Genomic DNA, 26497 nt, shown 5'->3' with positions numbered 1-26497 from the left:
TCAATTTATATGTGCAAACCACAATATTTTCATTAAAAAAAGAAAAAACTATTCAGTTTTTATTATTTAAATACAAAAGAGACATTTTGAATTAGCAACACAAACATAACCAGATTAATACAATTTAATCTGGCATACTTCAAAAGTTTTTATGAGTAATGATTTTACGTCCAAAATGCGCTGAACAACATCCTTGCTTTGCTTTTGAAAGTATCTAAAACTGATCATGAAACTGTTTCGCTTTCTTAATTAAAATGAGAGCTACCTGCAACTGTTGCCTATGTCAATGAGTTTCAGTACATCTTCAACACATTTGACCTCCCGTTCCTGTAATCCCACCACTTGAACCTGCTGTTTTCCATCTTCGAGCACTCTTAATTTTGTTTTCCTGTTTAGCAAGTCAAAAACCTAAAAAAAAAGAAAGAAAGCTAGCTTTAAAAATAAAAAAAAAATAGTTCTATAAAAATGAGTCATTCAGAGTCCGAAAATTATTTCAGAGAATTCTAGTAATAATGTTATTAGAATAATAATGATCGATACTGAAGTTAAAGAGTTTCAAAGAGAATTTTAAAAAATCTCATCACAGAACTTTAACATAATATTCCAAATACGTATAGCAATTATGTGGTGGCAATGACTGCCCAACAATGTGAATATTGCTGAACTTCTACGCTTAAAAATGGTTAGAATGGTAAATTTTATGTTATGCATTTTTTAACCATAATTTAAAAAACTACAAAACAAAAAATTATTTTTTTAAGTTTCCACTTACCTTACCACTATAAATTTCAAAAAAGGTTGCATACACTTGAAGTTCTAACTTCTTATAGTTTGGCTTCTTTAGCATTAAAAAAACGTCTCGAGCTGTCAATAATTGCATATGGAGAAAATTTATTAAGATGCAATAAATATTGTTTTAAAAGAGCAATTCAAATTTTCTGTTTTTAAAAAGCAATTCTAATCAACTAATGTTTACCTAGAATGATAGTATCAATAAGAAAAATGAAGATTAAAGTGGATATTAATTTTCAAAAAAAAATAGTAGCAATAGTTTTTCTACATTTAAAGTTTAGAGGCCACTCTCCTTCATATTCAAGAAGAGAATGCTACTACTTATCTTTATAAATAGCATAAAATTATAGGCGGTCATAATAAGGTTACTTTCATAATCATACCAAATGGAAACTTTTCACAAAGCAGTTATTCAACAACAAACGCTAAGCTTCAACAATGTGCCAGATTACAACACAAACATAATCAAGATTTTTGCCCCCAAAGCATAGTTCTTTTCAAAACAGTCCGCTAATCTAAAACTGACATAATATATAGTAAGTATAGCATTAGTTACCCTTAAAATTCTGGACAGTACTTCCAAATCTTATTTCCAAGCCACCTGAATAATATTCAAGAAGAATATTATAAATAATATGCAAAAAGGGGAGTTACCTGCTAATGCATAAATTCCTTTAGAACAGTCTTGGTTCTTTCCTGAAAAGTCACCTCCCATTGTCTATATGTTAAAAAGAAAATAGAATTTAGGTCTTAGAATTAAGCTATAAGGAAAATAAACTGGCTTCATACCAGGATGTAACTGTAATGAATTACTTACATGAGTCTTTCCACTTCCAGTCTGCCCATAAGCAAAGCATGTAGCCATTCCCCTTTCAAATATAGTTTCCACTAGTGGTCTAGCTGTAAACCTTAAAAATAAAATGTACCAGTCAGAACATACAGTTAATATTTAAATTAAACAAATAAACAATAAAACTAATATCAAGTGTTATTATAAGCAAATCTTATACCAAGATTTTTAACAAATCAGTGGGATCAACTGCGAGGCCACAATTGACCACTGATTTAAAATTTAAATACCTATGTCCTAGGATTGCTTAAAGCTCTTTAAAGCATATTTTCAAGCAATAATTCCGAAATAAACAAGGGCCACAATAATAATGGACAGGGAAAAAAACCTGATAGTAACTGAGCTTAAGACATAATATATAGAAGACAGTAGGAAAGTTTTAAAAAATAACAACAAAATATGGTAATATCAGCCAGACAAGTAGGACAGATATGAAAACCAAAACCAAAACTAAAAACCCCAACCCAACCCAAAAAAAGTATCAATGGTTTCAACAGAAACAGAATCAAGAGTGGTAATCTCAATACAGAAAAGCTAGAGGGGAAAAAAGTACAAAAACATTATCTAAACAAGTATAAAAGTGGTAAAATTTCCTTGAATGTGAGTAAGTAAATATAAATTATGCTTATAAGACAATGAATTCTGAGTTGATAGCCTTGATTCAGGAAAAGGATGCCCAAATATTATGGATTGGTATAATCACTGCTGGAGTTAAAATAAAAAGGTAGGGAGGGACAAAAAAATACTTCAATGAGCAGAGCCCTAAAAGCATGATAGAAAACAAATCTACTTTTTACACAGTCTTCAAAAGAATATATGTAGAACACTTTATACAGCTCTATTGATTTTTTTTTTAAAGGCACAATGGAGAAAGTACAGAACAAAAGGAGCAGAAAAATGTTCTAATCAAAAAGAACTGGAAATGAGTCTGAAGAGTGATCAGACCAAAAAAAAAAAAAAAAGAAGGCTAACTTCTCAATCCATAAAAGTTAAGGATAAGAGAAAGGGGAGAGAATCAATACTGGTAAAATTAAGAAGCATAAATACAGGGTGAAACACAAAATGTTTACTAAATCTAGCACATACACAGAAACATACTTTTATTTATAGTGATTTCTTGAAAATGGTTACAAAAGTCAGACAGACATATTTTATGAGACAGGAATGGAAGCAGAGAAGGGAGTGAGGGGGGAGGACAGGACTCAGTTCTCAAAAAAGTAAAAAATACACAATTTATAATTATAATTCCCTTTCAAAACAAATTTTTCACAATACCTCTATCTAGCATTCACATGTTCTTTAGTTTTGTCCTCTTTCTTTACAGCTGAACTCCCAGTTTACTGGCTTAAGACCAGTGGAGTTGGTCTTATCTCATTTATAACATCTTCAATTCTTAGGATTCTTATTAACCCTTTAACTTTCTGTTTTCCAGTCAAATTTATAAAATAAAAGGGCAATGAAACATAGCATTCAAGTAACTCAAGACAATTTAATATAGACTGAAATAACAATGCTGCTAAAACTGACCTATTAAATAATAAGAAGTAAATGTTTACAAACTATGTATAAAAATCTAAATTTGGATAAAAATGTGGGATATCAATGCACAATACATGTAAGGTTGAGTTGTTTGTAAGTTGAAAATGTGAACATGCAAGAATTTCATGTACTAAAACTATTCCAAAGCTTAGAAATGATAAAACTAGGGAAATGCAAGTAGATTTACAGAACTTTTTTTTCCTTAAGTGGCCATATGTGCTAAATAAAGATTCAGACAAATAAGTGACAGATGTATAACAGTTATTTCAAATTTCTTCACTACTGCAGAGATCAAAAAGTAAAAAATAGCCACATCCCATCTCTAGAGGTACAGAAAATGTTTTCTAGAAATTCCTTATCCATACATATGGTATGTTATATAGTGTATAAAGTTAATCATTAATGAAAACTGATTTGGGGAGCATTAAAGAAAACAAGTGTTAAAATTCATTATCATGTTTATTAAACATTCTTATTTGTTTAAACTCAGGGGGAAAGAAAAGGATATTACACCTCTGGAGAGATATGCCAAGATCAACATAAGTTTCAGTGGTGGTGGTAAACACACAGTATAAGAACAAAATTCTGATTTAAAACAAATTTACCTACCTGTAAACCATTTCATTAGGAGCAGAGTCATCAAAGGCATAATCAAAACGAAATGTTTGGTTTTCTAGGTACCTTGTTAAATCTACTTTTTGTTTTGGTTCATGTACCATCACAACATCTTTACTAGGGATTGTGATTACATCAAGATCTTTCATTTGAGTTTCTAAAAGAATAAATGAAAATCAGTACCCAGTAATTTTCACAGTATTTGAATTAATGCACAAAAATTATTTTAAGTAGTAAGAATTTCGATAAAAGTAGTAAGTCCTGTAAATATAAATATCCCATAAATATGCCATTCAAGTAAACAGAATATTTCAACAACAGAGTAAAAAAAAAAAAAAAAATCAAGATTTCTGTAAAGCCAGGAATGGCAAAAATTCTTAGAACAGTATCACATCAACAGACCTAACCATAGAAATCTGTATAATGGTTATGTACAAATGAAATGATTTACATTTAACTCTTCCAAACCAATCTGATTTCTGCTATTATCAAAATAAATTGCAAACAGGACAAAAATGAACCCTTGATTAGAACTCAATAAGCATACCTTTTTTATTGAGTGGTCGTTTTCTTACACAAACACATATCCTATGTTCATCAATCTAGAAATAAAATATTTTTTTCCAGTGATTATCAATGGTATATAAAACACTGAAAAGTTAATTATGTAATATTTCCTCCCGAGGTTTTAGAAATTTATGCATAGCATAAATAGGATAAGTAAGCTTAAAAAACAAATTAGCTTGAAGAAATTTTAATAGCCATCAGACACAATTATTTCAAAAATTCTAAGTATAATGGAAACTCGCTTATTTTGTCATTTGGTAAACCACTAGGAAATAACTTTGTAGAGGACACCACCACTCTTAGTAGCAATAGGTTCACGTTAAGAAACTACCTTATTCACTTCAAGATGTGCTGTATACGACAAAAGTAAAATTTCCTACCAAGTGGCATATTTTCAGATTGATTATAGGGAAAATTATAGGCAAAGATAACTAGCTGTAGACAAGAAACACAGTTCTCAGAAGATTATTGGCCAAAATAATTTGAACAATTTTATAATATGCCAATTCTTAGACATTAAATTTTTTCATAAAATTAATGTTCCCAATACTTGCCTTCTAATGATATTTAGTATAAAGCAGGAATTGGCAAAGTACGGCCTGAAAGCCTAATCCAAGCCACTACCCACTTTTGTAAAGTTTTACTGAAACAGCCATACCTATTCATTTATGTATTGTCTATGGCTGCTTTTCATACTACAAAGGCAGAATTGAGTAGTTGTAACAAAGACCATATGGTTCAAAGCCAAAAATATCAGGCCCTTTTCAGAAAAAGTTTTCCAGTCACTGTCATAAAGTATGAGCTCAGATGTAGGTTAAACAAATGAAAGGGTAGCAAGGAGTAAAATATATGAGATGCAAATGTTATGAACTACTCTATTAAATCATATGTAATACACCTGCCTTAACACAGGTGTATTATATGTATTTTGTGTACCCAATACATTCCGTATACACTAGGTCAGATGTATTTTGTGTACCCAATTCATTCTGTATACACTAGGTCAGATGGATCATTTTTCATAAATACAAGTTACTCACAAAAGTATTCCCTGTTCAATAAATTCCCATTCTTCAATAGGAAAAGAGGTGCATAAGACAGAACATTCTTCAAGCACTAGATTTCTAGTTTACAGCAGTCCTCAACAGCCATCACTTATTGTTAAAAGCCAGAGTAACATTTATTTTAAAATAAATTAGTAGTAAGTTGGAATGATGGTGGGATCTACAGCCCAAGCCAAGAGGAAACAAACTTGGAATTGAGATAAAAGTATAAGTGATGGTCAGAAAGGAAAGTGGGTCTTCTGACATCATCCTTGACTGTTGCTCTGTCCTACCAAGGACACAGAGGCTTGCTTTGAAGTGGATTATCTTTGTGAGATGCATGTCTAACGTATCAAATTATGGGAAATAATGAGAAAATAAGGGTAAGTGCGAGTGGTTTCTTTCTTTCTTTCTTTCTTTCTTTCTTTGGATGCATCACGTGGCTTGTGGGATCTTAGTTCCCAGACCAGCGACTGAACCCGGGCCTTTGGCAGTAAGAGCACAGAGCCCTAACCACTGGACCGCCAGGGAATTCCCAACGGTTTCTTGATCTTCTTAAAATAGAGAAGGAGAAGAAGCACCCATAAAGAGAGAAAAAATTACAGAACTAAATACAGTATTAACTTAGGGGGTATCAAACATGTTTTTATTTACAGCATAAAAAGTTCCAGAACAACTGTTAATAAAGAATCTTACAGGATCTGCTGTTGTTAATGGTCTATAATCCAAACTTCCTCTAAAGTCTCTGATCATACACATAATTTCATAATTTGGGTTTGTAGCGTCAACATCCTGTAAGAAGACAGAGAATTCATCATTTATTATAATTACAATAATGTAGTATTTGTTGCGTTTATGTTATATATGGTTTGAAAATTAAATAGGTTGCGTCATTTATAACAGCCAAGACCAAACTCAAACCTGAGATGTGATATAGTTTCAGAGTTCAAGATTAATAGTATGCCTAGGAATCACTTTCATATTAAAAAACACAATTCTGTTAGTCTACATGCCTTCTGTTAACTCCAAACAAAATACTCCTTATTAAAACCACCTTTGACCTATTTCAAATATGTTATACGTATACCTTAATTCTCCTAGAAAACTGAGCAAAACAAAAACAGTGTTCATCCTAAACATCAATAAAGAACTCTAGAAAAGCCGAAATTCTCAGAAAAATGCATTTAATCAGATTCTTCTTCCTAATTCCTAATTCAGTGTTTCAGCAAAGTAGAACTATGGATTCATTTATGTTTATTTCCTATTATTAATGACTCTCTAAAAAAAACTAAGGCATGGTATAATACAGCCCCAAATCAATAGGACATAGAATTTAAAGGAATCAAAAGCCAAGATAATTTTTTAAATCTTTAAAATTCAAACTACTGCATGCTAACTGCAATTTACTATTTTGCTTCAAAACTGAGAAAATTCAGATTAAGATACAAATAGCAACAGTTAACAGCCTCTCCTAGCTATGAGTATAAATTGTTAAACATTTTAGGTCAGGTTCTTTTTCCCATATACTATATGCAGACCTGCTTTGAGTACAACTAAATTTCAAAACTGTTAATGTAACATACTGTCAATTAACCTTTTGGGAAATAACACCAACTATGTCAACTGAGAAGCAGAATGTAAAGAAGAGGTCACAAAGAGATGTAAAAGTATTATGAAGTACCCACAGGAAACACCAGGTGGCATCTGTACTAAGTATCAGTAGATACAAGCATTATTCAAAACCCAACTGGTCATTCTCAGGTCACTTTCAGATACAAGTTGATTTATTCAGGTTGAGTATTATACTGATTCCACAATTCCACAACACAACATCTTTATGATTAAGGGCATTTGAACATACTCCTAAATAAGGAAACAATCCTGGTATTACAGGAAACAAGTTCTGAGAATATAATAGATACTATGCAAGCACAATGGAGGAATTATTTGTACAATAGCATAATTTCTAATATGTGAAGACCTGTAGAGAGATAAAAGACCAGTCTTCTAAGCAACTTTTCCATTGCTAGTAAAGTTTTGCTACTATCTAAAGGAAATGTGAGAAGAGGGGCACATCAGAGATACTCTCAACATCTAGTATAAATCAACACACAACGAATTTCCACCCTTTCATTGTGATATGCTGAACTTATTAACCATGGAAAAACAATAAAATGGATAGTATAACCATATACCTTAACTTGATGTTTTTCTGAATGTATTTTTAGTCCTTTTAAAAAGCCAAAATCCTATTATTCTCAATGTTATACATCCATTAGAGTTCTGTAACACAATGGCTTACTATTCAAAATGGAACAAGCTTTAGGACTAACACATACCCACTAAAACTTGAAAAGTTTATGTAGTAAAAAATCTGTTATGGTAACTTATTTCCCCAAGAGTTTATATTATTCCTCAATATCAATTTAAGGAACTATATTGAAATCTTTAAATGAATGCCTCAATTATTTTTTCATAAGCCAATCACTTTCACTGACACAGTCTAATCCTTGGTTGGTGCATAAACAAAATATGTTTCTGTTACAAACCTGGGCTCTTTTTTCTCTAAGTTCTTGCTGTTGTAGTCTCCTTTTTTCCCGTTTTTCTTGCAATTTCTCTACTTCTTTCACACAATTAGATTTTCTACGTGCTGGAAGAAACAGATGAGCTGTAGAAGCCTAGTTTTCTTTTTAGAGTACCATACTTATACACAAAAATTTTATGTATGAAATTTTACCACACACACCAAAATAAGGTACACAGTGACAAAACATGCCTATGACAAATATGTGAACTTTACTTATGAGCTGCTTTAACAAAGCTAGGAACAGGACAATATACAAATAAGAGTCATGAAAAATGACTCTAACATATTGATACATGTCATCTCTTGGTTTAGAATCAAAGATCTTTGAATTGGAAAGGATCAAGAAGCATAAGCATTTCTTTTATAACATCTGTCAAAATTATCTGGCCATAATTTTAAATTCAAAGCAACTGAAACATTGTTATATTTTTATATTTATAAATTGTTTCCTCCAAAATATACATTTAAAAACCCAATTAACAGACTAAACTAACAACAAAAAAATTTTTCCACAATGGTAAAAATAAAATCTGCAATTAAGTTTGTAATTTGGGGACTTATAAAGTTGACCAAGAGAAAATACATGTATGCCTAAAATGACTGAATCCTTGATACATGATTTACATACAAGGGGGTCCAAATTCCTTTTTTGCAGCTTGAACTGGAGATATATCTGAAACACTACCATTCTGTTGTGCAGAGGAAGACTGTTCAGGAAGTTGACTAGGCCGCGCGCGTGCAGAACCAACCACTGAAAGTGAAACAAAATTTCAAAATATATGTAATAATCAATTCTGTTCAATAAATAAAACTCAATCTGAATAATTTATAAAAAACCAAGCCAAGCTTGATTTTAAATAGTAATTTTTAAAAAGTAAGTGTGCAAAATACAGATTTTATACGCATTCTCATTTTGAAAAACTTACACAATTCAGAAATACAGCAAGTAAAAACATAAAAGTCCTGCAACTCTCCTTTTGTTCTAAATCCCACTCTTTGCTTGTCAAATATGCAAATCCTCAACAGAGAATTTCCCACTGTGGATGTTACAAAAGTGGAAAAAGCAGTATTAAGTTAAATATAAATATCACATTTTACAAAGAAATATAAATGTTCACAAGACTCAAAGAATAGTGCTGAAAGTGCAGGACTTTCCCTCTACCTCCAATCTTTCCTCTAATACCTACACCTGTCCTGCCTCAGCATCCATACATACAGAGGAAACATCACTATGAGAAAGGACCATTTTGTACTGCTGAATAGTAGAAAAGAAATTAACTGTGCTTTATATCACCTAGCTGAAAACATATGAGAGATCTGAAATTAACTGCAATTGATACCTGTTCGACTTGTCTTCAAAGTTACCCATGACATTTTTTGAAAGTTTGTTAGCCAGAAAATAATGTAAAAATATCACAATGACTAAACTTACCCTTGTGAATCAATTAACTACTACCCCATTCCTTTCTTCCTCATAATACTCTCCTCAAATCTGAAAAATTATTGGGTAAATAAGATGCCTCAAAATGGCATATATCACGGAGTTTCACATTCATCACATACCTTTATAAATCATTTTTTTTATATCACTGACATTATTGTGCTGGGAAATCAAGACGATATCAATCTTAAAATTAGCCACGTAACGTTTAAATGAATAACAACATCAAGGGTAATATTTACTTTTGATTTACCTTGTCAGGGCAATAGGCAAAATTAATAGGTAAATTTTTACCTCTATTATCTCTTGGAGGAGGATCATTCTTAATAGAAGCCACAGTCCGTCGATTCTATAGAAAAGAAAATGTTCATTTTACTTTCTCTCTTTACTCCTCATATATATGTCTATCATAATCAGCTTCCTTTATTTATTTATTTTTTGCTGTTTTTTTTAATTGTGGTTTCAATGGAGAAGTACATCATCCACTCACAAAATAGCTCTTGAAAAATACAAGTACAGATACTATAACACAAAGCAAACTCTAGTCATGAGACACTACGTACATCATGCGAAACCAACAGTCTGATCTCCAGGTTATGAAAACTAGAATTAAAAAGTCACTACACAGAAAAGGTCCAAGTTCCCAGCTTGGCAAAACTTGGGTGCAGTTACATGAAATGCTTAATAAACTGAATTCTTTTTCCCCAATGTGTGAACAAAATGACAAGACTAAGTCTGTACCTGGCAATTTCAATCTAACTCTGAAGCTACACAGAACACACAGACACCTTGTAGACTTCACCTGTTAGTCTGACCATCTTTTCTTCTTAGGTGGTAGGAGGAAAGGCAAGGTGACTGTGCAGAGCAAAGATATGGGACGTAGAAGTACTGTATACTAGACATTACAAAGTATGGTGAAAAGAAAGCCTCAATTAATGCATAGTCTAAGGGGGAAAAGACTACACTCCAACTTTGGAAAGTTAATTTAGAAGGATAGGGGAAGAGTTTAAGTAATTACAGTTTAACATGAAAAATGTACGTGTGATAGAATGGAACACAATAGAGGATTCATAAAACATGCTCATCAGAAAAATCTGTTGGGTTTGCTTTGTCCAGATTAAGAAAGAATAACTAAGCTTATCAACATCTGGCATCCCTCATATTCTGTAAAGATGAATGCACTGCTGCTTACTTATGTGGAATTATTTATTGACAGGATAAAACAAAATGAAAAAAGGAGTAGAGAGCTGACTAGATGTCAAGTGCTTGCTAGAAATGATTTTTAAACGTTTCTACATGTAAAATTTACTGACAAATTTTAGTCAACCATTTAAAAATCAAAATTTGTTTAAAATTCTTGGAGAAAATGCCTTTTTGCCCACATGTTTAAAATTGAAAATCAACTTTACTATAGACAGGAGTTTTGTGGAGCGTACAAAATTCCTCATATTTAGAGATCAAATGGCCATCCAAGATAGATATCATGTTTCACAGGCATTATTTTTAGTCACCCTAAAATTTCAGCCATGGGACCAAAAGTTAGTGTTCTGTGCCATGTGGCCACAGGGTCACTGCTTTCACATCATGGCTTAAGAAAATACTGGCATTTCGTTTTTTATGAAAGAAGTCCTACCTTATGCATACAAGCAAAAAGGGGAAAAGAAAAAGAACGGGGAGGGAGCAAAACCTTTGTTTCAAAGACAAGATACTGAAGGCAAAAGAATGTGGAGCTTTAACAAGCTCAAAGAAAAATATTCGCTGGCTGATCGCTGATTTGGATGCACTCTAAACAAGTCTATAAACAAAACCAATATAGCATTTCTTAATCATGACCCCGTCAAAACGAAGTATCTCCTAATTATTCTTTCAATGTCAAATATATACCCTAGAGTTGACATTTCATTTTTAAAGGTTACAGCTACCTCATAGGGACTGAACTAGATGTACTCTTATCCTTTCTCTGAAGTACAACAGTACACCACTGCACAATGGCATCCAATTTGAAAACTAATGGTAAAGGAAATTCTTCAGGAAAAAATGAAAATCTATCAAGCTTAAAATCTAAAATTAGTTCTACTTTCTAATAAAAAAAAATACATAAAAGTGCATCATCAGAATAAGGAATTCTTATGCCAGCTTGTATTGCAAATTTTCCAAACAATGCAGCAAACATAAACCCAGTCCACATGTCAATTATGAATACAAACACAGCTTGAGGTTTTCTTTTTTTAAAGGCAGTAATTTTTTGAAATAGTTAATGCAACTGTTGCTAACACAATTATCACAGTACTCCTGGCTTCACATACTAACCTGGACTTCCGATCAAGTGCTGATTAGTCCAGTAAGGGAGGTCACAAAAAAAACCTAAATCCATTTTCAGTCATGTCTAGTCTTGTACCCTCCATTCTCCTTTCTTAGCATTTGAAGACAACAGGTTGAGTTGGCAGATATTGTTTATGGGCCCCTGAGGTTGTTTTTACCGATTCAGTCTCAGTTTTATTGAATTCCTGATAACAGAAATAGGATTTGCAGGGAGAGCAGGCCTATCAGAAAGGTCTGTACTGGATGTTTTCTGAGAGGCCAACAGAGAAGCCGCTGTCTGAATGGTTTCCTTTTTTTTTTTTAATAAATTTATTTTTTATTTTTGGCTGCGTTGGGTCTTTGTTGTTGTGCACAGGCTTTCTCTAGTTGCAGTGAGTGGGGGCTACTCTTCATTGCAGTGCGTGGGCTTCTCATTGCGGTGGCTTCTCTTGTTGCGGAGCATGGGCTCTAGGTGCACAGGCTTTAGTAGTTGTGGCTCGTGGGCTCTACAGCGCAGGCTCAGTAGTTGTGGCGCACGGGCTTAGTTGCTCTGCGCATGTGGGATCTTCCCAGACCAGGGCTCGAATCGGTGTCCCCTGCATTGGCAGGCAGATTCTTAAGCACTGCGCCACCAGGGAAGCCCAATCTGAATGGTTTCTGATTGAGTTGTACTTGTCTCTGTATCAAGTTCCTCCTTTGTTTCTGTTTTATCATGCCCACTCAAAGCAAGACAGCATCTTCACTTGTCTCATCCTCTTCTGTTTTGGTTTTCTTGGGACTCTCTTCTTTATGAGGTGAGAATGTCCTTTTGACTCCTACTTTAGGATTAGGTGTCTTTGTTGCTGCACTTTCTGAAGGTCTTGGTGGTGGGTTTATCAGACGTGTTGAAGAAACAACTCTGGAGACCGTAGGCTTTGGTGGTGAAGAAATGGCTGGCTGTGTGGCAGTCTGAGGAATGCTTTCACTTGATGTACCCCCTGAGCTTTCATGGGCATTTACCTGTGGCACAGAAACTTCAGTAGCCTGTATGTTGGTCATAGATGCTGCTGTTACAGCTGGAGCAGGACTGTTTCTGCCCTGAGAACTGCCAGAACTGTTCAATGTACTGGTCTTCATAGCACTGGTAGGTGAAGACACAGACATGCTGTTATCACTGTCCATAGACAAGTCGAGCCTGCTGTCATTCAGAGGTGTCAACCGGACACCTTTTGTTGAACACTTTTTCTTTTTCTGAAGCACATGATTAGGCAGTAGTTGATGGAGTTGCTTTCTTCTTACATGCATTGCAGCAATTTTCAAGTCCACCTCAAACATCTTGCTGTTTATTGCTTGCCTATAAAGACTGAATATCGTAGGTGAGACCAACACTGAGATTTTCAGAGTTTTCTGTTTTTTTACAACACTAACCCAATCACCCACACTGTGCGAAATTCTTCCTTGTCAGGATTTTCTTTGGGTGCTGGAAGTGACTGGGGATTCACATGAGCCAGTGTAATAAATTCATTCTTCTCCAAACTTCCAAACAGGATTCAGATTTTTTTTTTTTTTTTTTTTGCGGTACGCGGGCCTCTCACTGCTGTGGCCTCTCCCATTGCAGAGCACAGGCTCCGGACGCGCAGGCTCAGCGGCCATGGCTCACGGGCCTAGCAGCTCCGTGGCATGTGGGATCTTCCTGGACCGGGGCACGAACCCATGTCCCCTGCATCGGCAGGTGGACTCTCAACCACTGGGCCACCAGGGAAACCCAGGATTTGGATTTTTGATTCCACCAAGCCCACCCATTTTAGGCGTTGTTTTTCAGTTGGTGCACTTGCTAAAGTACAATATAATGCTTGTTCTTTTGAAAGAAGTTGGAGCTTCAAAAAGTTTAGACCACTCTGCCTTACTCAGCAATATTTAATCTGTGATAGCAAGACCTTGTTTAAATTCCTCAACCATGACCATCCGTGTTGAAACGCATACATTGTACGTGGAGTTCTGTTGTGGGTATGGTGGTGTAATTATAGGCAGAAGATGGTACCTATCACTGGGATTTACCCTTGGGTCCCATACAGGCAAATTAAGACTGCATTCTTCAGGCTGTTTCAATAGGACTGGATTTGGCCATTCCCATTTAGAAAATATCAAGAAAAGTTTATGTACAAGAGTTGATGCTATTGCATTTGGATAAAGCTGGCAAGTTCCTGCTACTAGCATAGCCCAGGAAACACCACTGAGGAAACCTAATATATTGGAATAGGTGGTGTGGCATTTGGCCCACAGTTTGATAGCTCTCAGGGTTAACCTGAAGTTGTCAGTGTTTGGTACTAGATGCAAAATTTCATCGGTTACCCTGCAACCGTTAAGACTTCCTATGCATCTTATATCTAAATTTTTAAGCAGACTGTCATCTCTTAAGTCCAAGTCTTCTGGAATAGTCTGCAGTGATAATCTTGCAAACAAAATATCAATCTCTATCCCATCAAAACACAGTTTGATAACTGGTACAAGTGCCTCTTCAACAGCTCTTAAATCTTGTACTTCTTCCTGTAATTTCAACTTATAGAATGAGGTGAAAAAGTCACTTCGATCAACATGTCTTGGTGCAACACACAATGCAACAATATCGGCACCTTCTGTATGTACTCCTAATCTATAAGATCCAAATGCAAAAATTTTTCCACCAACCTTTTCAACTACAGATCGTGGAAGAGTCTTGCTTTCACTGATTTCTCATATCCACTCTTTTACCAGGTTATTTAATTTTCCCAAAATTAAAGTCCTCTTCCTCTTCAAAAAGAAAGCTCCTCTTCCTCTTCAAAAACGCTAGAGGGCTTCAGAGTCTCAAACAGTTTCTGTGTAAGTAGGGAGTCAATCTCCTTGGGGGCTGCTAAGCTGATGGGAGAGGTAATGCCACAGTGCTTCTGTGGCGGCTGTGTTTGCGGTGATCCCTGCGTTGTAACTGGAACTGGCATGTCTCCTGAGGTGGCAACGCCCAGTCACTCCCCACCCCACCCCCCTGAAACCGCTGCCATCCTGGGCAAGATCCACTGAGGGGGGGTTGGGGGGTGGGGGGATGTTTAAGCACTTCTCCTCCTTCCCCTTCATCCTAACATGGCCTCAGCTTCCTTTAATTAAACATAAGTGGGTAGACATACAATAATATAAAACTAAATGAAAAAAAGGGAAAAAATTAATGACGAAAAACTAAAATTATCTTCTGATAAACTATCACTAATGTCATCAATATTCAAGTTTTTTTTATATGAGTATCCTGCCACTGCCCCAAAATATTCAGGAATGAAAACGAGCCAGGCACTGTTCTAAGGACCTTATATGTATTAATCCATTTAATCTTCACAACAACCCTGTGACATCATTATTATTGCTATTCTGGTTTCACAGATGAGGAAAGTGAAGCAAAGAAGGATTAAGTAATTTCATTAAAGTGTGTGTTTTTTAATCATCATGCTATCCTGCCAAAATCATGTAATACACTTCATCTCCGGATGTCAGGGGTAAATAACAAAATACTAGTTTTAGACAACTTACAGCCCATTGTTAAACTGAAACATCAAAATACTATGAAATGCACACTGTCGGTTTTTACTAAAAGGTTTCATTAGACTTTCAAAGACTTCAACACTGCATAGATAGGGCAGCAAGTTTTTGGTCCTATTATTTATTTACCAAGACTTTATTTTATTCACCTAAAAAAAAGATATCAAATAATGCAGTGGGTCTCAGTGCTAACTGCACGTTCAAATCAGATGGGTACTGCTAAAAGGATATTGATGCTAGGGCCACCCTTTTTTTTTTTTTTAAACTATCTATCTATCTATCTATTTTATGGCTGCATTGGGCCTTCATTGCTGTGCACGGGTGGGCTTTCTCTAGCTGCAGAGAGTGGGGGCTACTCTTCGCTGCAGGGCTTCTCATTGTGGTGGCTTCTCTTGTACAGCATAGGCTCTAGCAACGTGGGCTTCAGTAGTTGTGGCACATGGGCTCAGTAGTTGTGGCTCATGGGCTCTAGAGCGTAGGCTCAGTAGTTGTGGTGCATGGGCTTAGCTGCTCCGCAGCATGTGGGATCTTCCCGGACCAGGGCTCGAACCCGTGTCCCCTGCATTGGCAGGTGGATTCTTAACCACTGAGCCACCAGGGAAATCCCAGGGCCACCCTTTAGATAAAATAAAACTGAATCTCTGCGAGTGGGTCTAGGAATCAATATATTCTAAAAAATTTCCAGGTGATTCTAATGCACACCAGAAGTTGCTAATTATATTCCAAGAAGGATAAACTATGATGATCATTCAAGGTTGTGAAGCCAAGTATGAAAAACAGTCCACTAACAAGGGGTAACTAACTAATGACCTGTAAGCAGTGACTCTCAATATGTTGAACTTATATAAATTGAAAATCTGTCTTACGGTCATATGCATGGTTTAAAAAGCACAATGTTTTGTTGATATTGTTGAGTTTATATCATATTATATGTGGATGCTTATGTATGTCTTCCCTGCAAGATAGTGAGTTCCTATAGGGCTAAAGTCATGTCATATTAATCTTTGTAGAAGATAAAATCAACAATGTAGTAAGAACTTTTGATTAATTTATTTTATTTATTTTTGGCTGCATTGAGTCTTCGTTGCTGCACCCGGGCTTTCTCTAGTTGCAGCAAGTGGGGGTTACTCTTCGTTGTGGTGTGTGGGCTTCTCATTGCGGTGGCTTCTCTTGTTTCAGAGCACAAGCTCTAGGTGCGCGGGCTTCAGTAGTGGCATGTGGATTCAGTAGTTGCGGCTCTCGGGCTCTAGAGCGCAAACTCAGGAGTTGTGGTGCAAGGGCTTAGTTGCCCCGCAGCACGTGGGATCTTTGCAGACCAGGGCTCGAACCCATGTCCCCTGCATTGGCAGGCGAATTCTTAACCACTGTGCCACCAGGGAAGTCCATGTAGTAAGAATTTTGAACACAAAGAATTGCAGATTTAACAACTGCGAGGGACTATCTGATTTAAAGAGTTGTATTCTGATACAAAGTTTTAACACAGAGACATTTCAATAGAGAGGAAGAGGAATTATCTTTTAAAATAATAAAAATCACATGCCTTTTATTTTTGTGAAGATAAAACTGTTAGGGGGCAGAGCATGGTTTTAAAATTTATAAATAAATTATTCTTCACAGATAATACAGAAATAGTTACACTACAATCTGTCATTTCCCATTTTTTTAATAAATGTAAATAGCAGAATTACTATTTCAAAAGACTACTAAAATGGGAATTTATTATGAATAAGAAACTCATTTTTTTTTTTATCAAAGTCATATGTAGTCACTCAACAAATATTATTAGCAAGCAAATGGTTTCGACCCATGTCTCCTAAGAAACAATTAGTCTTAGGAAAAATCCTAATCAGGCATGGAATTTCTAGGATCTTACCTAATGATCGTCATAATTGTGAATTAGACAACTGTTCGATCCTTGAAAGTATGTGTGTATATACACGCATGTAGATGGCAGAAAGAATTAAGGTTTTTCTAAAAAAGCAAACAAATACTTAAACATACTCTTCACAGTCCCATTTCAAACCAAAATACACACACACCCTGCTCTGAATTTGCATCACTAACCTTTACAATTTTGTTTACTTTGGCTGAGGATGCTGGAGGTGGGGGTGTCTCTGGACTGGGCTCAATTTCTTCATCTGGTACAAGGTCAGGGTTAAGTGAAAAGATGCTCTCCAGGTCAATCTGTTTGACAAAATGCATATATTTTGAGAGTGAATTTGGACAATTAACCTCTCATTTTCAAATAAATTTATACACAGAGAATAAATGTTAAACAATTTCAGCCTAAGGAACATTATTACCTTGAAAATTAAATTATCTAGAATTATAACCCACATATATTTAAAAGAATCTCTCTTAAGTTAGTACTTTGTGGTCTTGATCATATGTCCAATCACAAAAGATATGCAGGAGGAATCTACCTTTTTATCAGTGAAATTTTTTAATCACTTGAAAGTTTTTCAAGAATGATAAAGGATACATGCACTATATTAAACTATACAGTTTTCTGCTTTGTTTCATATTCAGAATCTTGATTATAAGACTAGAAATAAAATTCAACCCAGTGATCATACCTCTTTGCCTTTTGTATCTCCATTTTCTATCCATTCAACAGTTACACTTTCATTATCTTCATTTAAAGATGTTACCATTGCTTGATGTATTCGGCCTAAGTGAGAATAAAATATACACTTTTAAAATGCCACAAATTATGGTATTCCTAAACACTGTCAAAAACAATTTTATAATTTACAAACTTACAAAACTATGATACTACTTTCCTTACAAGGGATTTCCACAGATTCTCAGGATTAGGGAATGAATTTTATCTATGGGACCATAAATCAATTTGCCAATTGTCAAGACCAGGAACTCACTATGAGCCAACAGTGATTCTGAAGAACACAGAACAAAAATTAATGAAGCAATTTTTTAATACTACGTAGATATAAATACTTTTAAATTTCACTATCATATACTGTACAATTGATCAAATTGTTTTAATATTATTAAGAAAAGGAATCTGGGTCCAAAAAGTTTGGGAAATACTAATTAAAAATGTTCTCTAAATCCATTCCACTCCTTACTTTCTTTGACGACTACAGTATTTACCATCTATACAGAGAAGACGTTATATATTATGTATTAAACTTGTTTTCCCTCTCCTAATAGACTGTGGATCTTACCTGTTAATAACTATAGATTTAAATATTTTACATTTTTACATAATATTCCATTATGTTTATCACAACTTATTTAATACCTATTGATGGTCAGTTAGGTTTGTGCAACTTTTTTTACTATTATAAACATTGCAAAAAATACTATTGCACATGCTGTCATGCACTTGTCATCGCACAGATCAACAGATATATATATATATATATATACACACAGGAATATGAGTACTGCGTGTGTATGTGTATTTTTTCACTTATTTCATCTGTTTTCATCTTACCCACCCATTTGATTATTAGTCAAGTAAGGATGGGAATTATTTGTTATATATCTGCATCTTCAATATTATGTAATAAAATGCTGAACATATGGAATTTTCATATGTATTTCCTAAATGAAATCTTTGAGGCATCTATAATTTATCTTAGAATAATTTACAGCTCTAAAATCTTTTTAAAATCCAGATATATAGTATATAAAACAATGTTATTGTAATAACAAGGCATACAGTATCTTTAAAGAAAATATGAATACTAATAAGTTTATAAGTATTACTGTCTATGTATGAAGTTACTGTCAATCAATATTTTTTCTATATGGGCTCATATAAAAATTTGAAGAAGAAATAAATATAATCTTGTTAAAAATTCAAACTTTGAAGATTTAAGTACACACTCTCAGCTTTAATACTGGTGCTTTTTTATGTTTTTTGTTTGTTTTGTTATAAATTTTATTTATTTAGTTAGTTTTGGCTGAGTTGGATCTTCGTGGCTGCATGTGGGTTTTCTCTAGTTGCAGTGAGCGGGGGCTACTCTTCATTGCGGTGCACGGGCTTCTCACTGCAGTGGCTTCTCTTGCTGTGGAGCACGGGCTCTAGGCATGCGGGCTTCAGCAGTTGTGGTGCATGGGTTCAGTAGTTGTGGCTCGTGGGCTCTAGAGCGCAGGCTCAGTAGGTGTGGTGCACGGGCTTAGTTGCTCTGCAGCATGTGGGATCTTCCCGGACCAGGGATCGAACCCATGTCCCCTGCATTGGCAGGCAGATTCTTAACCACAGTGCCACCAGGGAAGCCCTGGTGCTTTTTTAAAAGCTAAAATATGTACTGGCAATCTTTCCATGACAGATCAACATTAATTTTAACAACTTCATAGCATTCTATAAAAGGAATGCATCATAATTTATTCCTTTACTAGAAGTAATTTAAATTGTTTCCAATTGTTTGCCACTACAAGGTGCTGCACTGAGTATATGTACATAGGTGTGACTGTTTTCATAAATAAAATTTCTAGAAGCATACTGGGTTAAGGAGATTGAAATTTTGATAGATATTTGAAAATTGTTCTCCATTTATATTCCCATCAACAATGGGACCTATTCCTCCATACCCTATCAACACTGAGCATCATCAATTTAAAATACTTTTACCAACATGATAGACTAGATCTTTCTTTAAGCTACTACTTTGTGAGCACATATATGTCAGAGACTGGCTCATTTAATCTACATTGGTTCATTCAACATAACAAACATACCTATGAAGTGGCTACCTCCCTTTTTAAAATGAAGAAACTGAAGCTCATGGTTATACAGCTAATAACTAACACGGATTTGAACCTCAGTCAGATGCAAAAGCACTTGCTATTATTACTATGCTTCTCTTCTCTCCTAAATCAAGCTGATGAGGAAGAAGACTGTGTGGCTTAAATTCCAAATACCCCTGTAAAAATTCAAAAACTGTAGCACAGACTCTCAACCCTCACTGTGCACCAGAAACTCCTAGGGAGATTTTTTACAAAATAAAATGATGATGCCTGAGTTTTACCCCCCGATACTGTCATTTCTTACCAGTTCCACGGAAATCACCTTGTTGTAAGCCACCAAGGCCTTGATCTTGGATTATTGCAATTCTCTCCCAACTACTCTCTCTCTTCTACCAGATTTGCCCTACTGCCTATTCTCCATAGAACAGCCTAAACATTCCTGGTAAAAACTAAGTCAGATTATTCCTTTGCTCAAAACTTTCCAGTGGCTCCCCATCTCACACAGAGTAAAAGCCAAAGTCCTTCCAAAGGCCTTTTAATGTCATATAACAAAGACCTACATGATCTGACCCCTCATTACCTCTGTGACCTCGTTCATCCCTGACTATGGTAATTCTCCAGTTTTACTGACTGATCCCTATCTCACACAGTATTCTCCCTCCCTCCAAAACAGTTCTAAGTGGGTCAAGGACTAAAATGTGAAAGACAAATGTAAAAGCAACTGAGTAACTCGTGGTGCCATTTACTCAGATTAAGTGTACCTTAGAGGAGAAGCAAGTGTCGGGGGTGGGGAAACGATGAGCTGGAAAAGACTGAGAGGATTCAAGGAAGAGGATTAAAAAAAGGGAAATCAGATAATGCTCACTGAAATTTGATTTGGACAGAAATCAGGTAAATAACCAGTACAAATAGTATATGTCAATTGGGTCCTCTGGGAAGCAGATGTTTAGACAGCTATGAGGACAAGAGGTTTATTGTGAAAGATAAAAGGAGAAGGAAACAGGACTGGTCATGGAAAACTTTCAGACCATGATGCCTATCTGAAACCTCTGAAAGAAAGGGGACATAAAGCAGGATTGAGCAAAGAAAGCCTCAGACCTTGATGCGGATCTGACAGTCTTGGCCAACCCATCAGGGAGCTCCAGAGCAAAGACTGACCATTAGAGGAGTGCCACACTGGGCCTAGTACTCACACCATGCTCAGTCACTAGCTGGAGGTTTCCCAGGAAACACAAGGCCTCAGCTCAAAAACTATGGAGCCTTGAAGATATTAACAGCTGAGGCTGTCAGCTAAATGTACTCCCTGAAGCTGAAGAAGTTTTTTTCAAAGGGGGATCCAAGCAGTGTATCTATGATTGCCACAGGATGTGAACAAGAGAAAGATTGAGTTTAACTGGTAATGGAAGCGGAGAGTAGACCCCAGAGAGCCATGAGCTGCCCTGCTATCCAGCATCACAATCTAAGAGGAGCTACCATCTCCATAACACGAGTAGTGAGGCTGAGACCCAACAGCCACTCCCCCCCTACCCCACCGCCCTTGGCAGCCTCACAACAGTAACACCCACTAGTGGGGACAAGAAGATTATTGCTACAAAGGTTTTGGGAAAAGTGAAGTGGTTTAATATAACACATTGACACGATTTCATCAATAGGAAATGACTCCAAAGAAGATGCATTTGAACAATGGACTACCATAAAGAATAACTTCCAGTAGGAAATGGAGAGGCTGTGGTTGAGGTTGTTGAAGAGTACAGATAGAGGTCTCCATGCAATTCCCAACAGAACTACCACAATAATGAGAATAGAGAAAAGCACATGCATGTTTCAAAAGGCAAGACCAACACCACCATTCTTATTGTTAAGCATCTAACACAATATTCCAACATTCCTAAGGAGGGAGAAGTGACTTAGTATACTGATACTAAGTGTGTGAGGAGAGGCAGACCAGTGGGACAATGTCTGTATTAGGATCACAGATTAGGATTTCACAGGGACTTTAATCTCGAAGGACAGCCTTAGAGAGATCAGTAAGGAAAAGGATAAAGAAAATCACGGAGATAACACCCAGTATCAGCAGTCTTCTCAACAATGGTACCTCCACAACTTCCATTACTAATGCAAACACCCAGAAAGCCTTAAGCCACAAGTCAGGAGAGTCAAAAGCAGCTGATCCACCAGTTAAGATGAAGCTCTAGACATCTAGTAGGGCAGGACTGAGAAAATGTTGGCTTATCTCTACCATAGTCCAGTTTACTCAACCAACAAGAAATGAGTGTGTTGTTTATGGTTTCCTTTGTTGTGCAAAAGCTTTTAAGTTTCATTAGGTCCCATTTGTTTATTTTTGTTTTTATTTCCATTTCTCTAGGAGGTGGGTCAAAAAGGATCTTGCTGTGATTTATGTCATAGAGAGTTCTCCCTATGTTTTCCTCTAAGAGTTTGATAGTGTCTGGCCTTACATTTAGGTCTCTAATCCATTTTGAGTTTATTTTTGTGTATGGTGTTAGGGAGTGTTCTAATTTCATTCCTTTACATGTACCTGTCCAGTTTTCCCAGCACCACTTATTGAAGAGGCTGTCTTTTCTCCACCATATATTCTTGCCTCCTTTATCAAAGATAAGGTGACCATATGTGCGTGGGTTTATCTCTGGGCTTTCTAACCTGTTCCATTGGTCTATATTTCTGTTTTTGTGCCAGTACCATACTGTCTTGATTACTGTAGCTTTGTAGTATAGTCTGAAGTCAGGGAGCCTGATTCCTCCAGCTCCATTTTTCGTTCTCAAGATTGCTTTGGCTATTCGGGGTCTTTTGTGTTTCCATACAAATTGTGAAATTGAGGTGGATGGACCTAGAGTCTGTCATACAGAGTGAAGTAAGTCAGAAAGAGAAAAACAAATACCATATGCTAACACACATATATATAGAATCTAAAAAAAAAAAAAAGGTCATTAAGTACCTAGGGGTAAGACGGGGATAAAGACACAGACCTACTAGAGCATAGACTTGAGGATATGGGGAGGAGGAAGGGTAAGCTGTGACAAAGTGAGAGAGTGGCATGGACATATATACACTACCAAACATAAAATAGATAGCTAGTGGGAAGCAGCTGCATAGTACAGGGAGATCAGCTAGGTGGTTTGTGACCACCTAGAGGGGTGGGATAGGGAGGGTGGGAGAGAGGGAGATGCAAGAGGGAAGAGATATGGGAACATATGTATAACTGATTCACTTTGTTATAAAGCAGAAACTAACACACCACTGTAAAGCAATTATACTCCAATAAAGATGTTAAAAAAAGAAATGAGTGTGAAATTCCAGCAATAAGAAATGAATAAAAAGACTGGATCTGAATGAACAAATGAAGTGTTAAGTGTTTGCTTTTTGCCAGGGGATCAGGTAACTAGAAATATCTGGAGTACCTATGCAGCATGGGAGGCTTTATTATTTTTACCAAATGATGTCTCTGAAAAAAAATTTCTAAGACTGAATTTTCCCAATATGCTTTTAAAGGTTTTTGTTTGTTTGTTTTATATATGGCTCAGTTGAGATACTCAAATATCTCATTTTTAATTGTAGTAAAAATTTACAATTTGATTTTTTCAAAAGTCAAATGGTAATCACCTGTTAACAAAGGTGTTAATAAAATAAAAAAAGGGACAGATATGAGATTTTTCAAAGGAAAAAAATCATTATGATTTAGTGATAAATAACATATAGGTATTATAGGAAAATTCTGAGCCTGGATGACTGGGAAAATGATGCTACTAGTGGTGGAACAATGATATACTTTCTCCTGAGTCTATGCTGTTAATTACAATCATGCACTGGTGTTATTAAGACAACTACAGATACAGAATTACAAGCTCAGAGTTAGAAATATTTCTAATCAGTGTTAGAAATACCTTTCCCTAGAACCTGTGACAATCTTTCCATGTGGCCCTCCAAATACTATCCTATTTCTCTGATTTGAGAAAATTCTTATACTCCATCCTAATTTGTTGTCCTTTGACTCTGATTCCCCATCGACTTTATTGTAAGTTATATCATACACACATCTACACTTTAAAAAAAAACAGAGCAAACACCTGTGTACCCACCATGAGCCAGGTTAAGAAACAATACCTTTGAAACCCCGTATGTCCCCCTCGCTAAGTGAACCTCCCACTCCCTCTCCTTTTCCCCTCCACCAGAAGTAACCAATACCCTGATAGTTGAGATAATCATACTGTGGCTTTTCTCTATAGTTTTTTCATTTATAAATGTAACACACACAAAAATTTAAAGTTTGCCTATTTTTAAACTGTACATAAATAGACACTACTTGTAAGACCTCTTTCTTTCAGACAACACTATTTTTCCGAGATTCACTTATGTTGCTGTTCACTCATTTATGTTTACTCATTTATGTTCACTCATTTTCACTACATACGAATATGCCAAAATTTATCTATTCTACTACTGTTGATGGACATCTGCTTTTATGTTTTTGCTGTTAGGAAAATGGTGCTGTAGGCATTCCTATACATGTGTACTGATACAAATACACAAGTATTTCTGGAATATACAATGAGAAGAAATACAGAGTAGGAACATCTATAACTTTTCTAGTTAGCGTTAGGATGTCTCCTATAGTAACTGTAATTGCAAAGATTTGCAATACAACTAGCAATTACTTCACATTCACAATAATACTTAGTATCTGTCAGATTTAATATATCATATTGTGGTTCTAATTTCTCTGACTAAATGAGGTTATGCCTATTTTGAGTTCCTTTGGCCATTTGGGCCTTTCATGTGTTTTTTAATTTTTTTACTACTTCTCTACAAAAATTCTCTATATATTCTTGCTAATAATCTTCTGTTATATGTTGTACCAAATACTTTGTCCAAAGTTGTGGCTTATCTTTTCAGTTTCTTTATGGTGTCTTTTGATGACTTTGATGGTTTTTGTTTGTTTGTTTGTTTTTTAAGACGTTGGGGTAGGAGTTTAGTAATTTATTTATTTATTTATGCTGTGTTGGGTCTTCGTTTCTGTGCGAGGGCTTTCTCTAGTTGTGGCAAGCGGGGGCCACTCTTCATCGCGGTGCACGGGCCTCTCACTATCGCGGCCTCTCTTGTTGCAGAGCACAGGCTCCAGACGCGCAGGCTCAGTAGTTGTGGCTCATGGGCCTAGCTGCTCCGCGGCATGTGGGATCCTCCCAGACCAGGGCTCGAACCGGTGTCCCCTGCATTAGCAGGCAGATTCTCAACCACTGTGCCACCAGGGAAGAACCGAGTTTTTAATTTTAATGTAGTCAAATACATATATATATTTCTCAATTATGGCTTTTTATGTCATAAAATTCTTCCTGAGACTCAGGTCATTAAGACAGTTTCTTATATTTTCTTCTAAAGTTTTACAGGACTTACTGTATAGCACATGGAACTGTTCTCAATACCCTGTGTAATGACCTGTATGAGAAAAGAATCTGAAAAACAGTGGCTATATGTATAAGTATAAATGATACACTTTGCTATACAGCAGAAACTAATGCAACATTGTAAATCAACTATAGTCTAATAAAAAGTTTTTTTTAATAAAGTTTTACAAAGCCTTTTATATTCAGGACTGTAACCCACTGTAATTTTGATCTTTGTGTATGGTAACACAATTTCCATTTTTTCCCCATGGAAAACAAATTTTTTCCAGCACCACTTCCTGAAAAGCCCTTCCTTCTGCTTATCTGCCTCGCCTTATTGTTCTTTAAGATTTTCTTTGATCTTCTTAGTCTTTTGCAGATCTGTATAAATTTTAGAATCAGCTTGTCAAGTTCCAAAAATAAAATAATAAAAAAAACCCTACCTGTTAGGATTCTGATTAGAATTGCATTGAATATTTTGTTTTAGATTTTTACATCATTATCAAGAGTAATACTAGCCAGCAGTGTTTCTTTCTCATACCAACCTTATTCTGGAATAGTTGGTATAAAATGAGAATTATTTGAAACTTGAGTGTTTGGTAGACGCTGGCTAAAACCATCTTGGCTTAGGGTTTTATTTGTGAGATGATTCAATTTCCTTAATATAGGATTATTGTAGTTTTCTATTCTTTACTGTTTTGATAATTATATTTTTCTAGGAGATTTATATTAAGTTTTCACATTTGGGGCATAAAGTTGTTCATAATTATGTTGAATGCCTGTGGCATCTGTAATGATAATCACTTCTTATTCCTAATTTTTCAACTTTTTTTCCTTGATAAAATCTCACCTGAGATTTGTCAATTTTGTCTTTTCCAAGAACAACAAGGGTTTGTTGAGCCCCTTTATTATATGTTATTAAATACTTAATTACTGCATTTAGTCCTTCTTATTTCTTTCAACTTACTATGGGCATATTTTGCTAGTTCTTAAATTCTTAAGGTGACTGCTTTAGCTCATTCATCTTTATCTTTTTCCTTATAAGCAATTAAAGCTACACATTTCTCTCCAAGAACAGCTTTAGTAGCATCTTAAACATTTTCATAG

At 35.5% G+C, this 26497-nt stretch overlaps 1 protein-coding gene and 1 pseudogene across 4 annotated transcripts in view; both read right to left on the bottom strand.

Annotated features, from left to right (window-relative positions):
• KIF2A (kinesin family member 2A) overlaps nt 1–26497 on the bottom strand; it is a 70373-nt gene that overhangs the window by 17956 nt on the left and 25920 nt on the right. For 3 of the 4 annotated variants that reach the window (XM_019929998.3, XM_019929995.3, XM_019929997.3), the window contains exons 2-13: nt 17852–17946; nt 17340–17459; nt 9729–9783; nt 8622–8744; nt 7956–8056; nt 6103–6198; nt 4344–4398; nt 3791–3953; nt 1610–1700; nt 1447–1510; nt 773–864; nt 266–408 (exon numbers count right to left, since the gene is read on the bottom strand). In XM_019929998.3, the coding sequence (XP_019785557.1) occupies nt 266–408; nt 773–864; nt 1447–1510; nt 1610–1700; nt 3791–3953; nt 4344–4398; nt 6103–6198; nt 7956–8056; nt 8622–8744; nt 9729–9783; nt 17340–17459; nt 17852–17946 (1198 nt within the window). The remainder of the gene's footprint in view (nt 1–265; nt 409–772; nt 865–1446; nt 1511–1609; nt 1701–3790; nt 3954–4343; nt 4399–6102; nt 6199–7955; nt 8057–8621; nt 8745–9728; nt 9784–17339; nt 17460–17851; nt 17947–26497) is intronic. The other variant, XM_019929996.3, reaches the window with a different exon arrangement.
• LOC101339236 (poly(A) polymerase alpha-like) lies at nt 9812–17333 on the bottom strand (annotated as a pseudogene).

Source organism: Tursiops truncatus, chromosome 3 (assembly GCF_011762595.2).
Source record: "Tursiops truncatus isolate mTurTru1 chromosome 3, mTurTru1.mat.Y, whole genome shotgun sequence".
Lineage (NCBI taxonomy): Eukaryota > Metazoa > Chordata > Mammalia > Artiodactyla > Delphinidae > Tursiops > Tursiops truncatus.
This window is presented reverse-complemented; position numbering and strand designations above follow the sequence as displayed.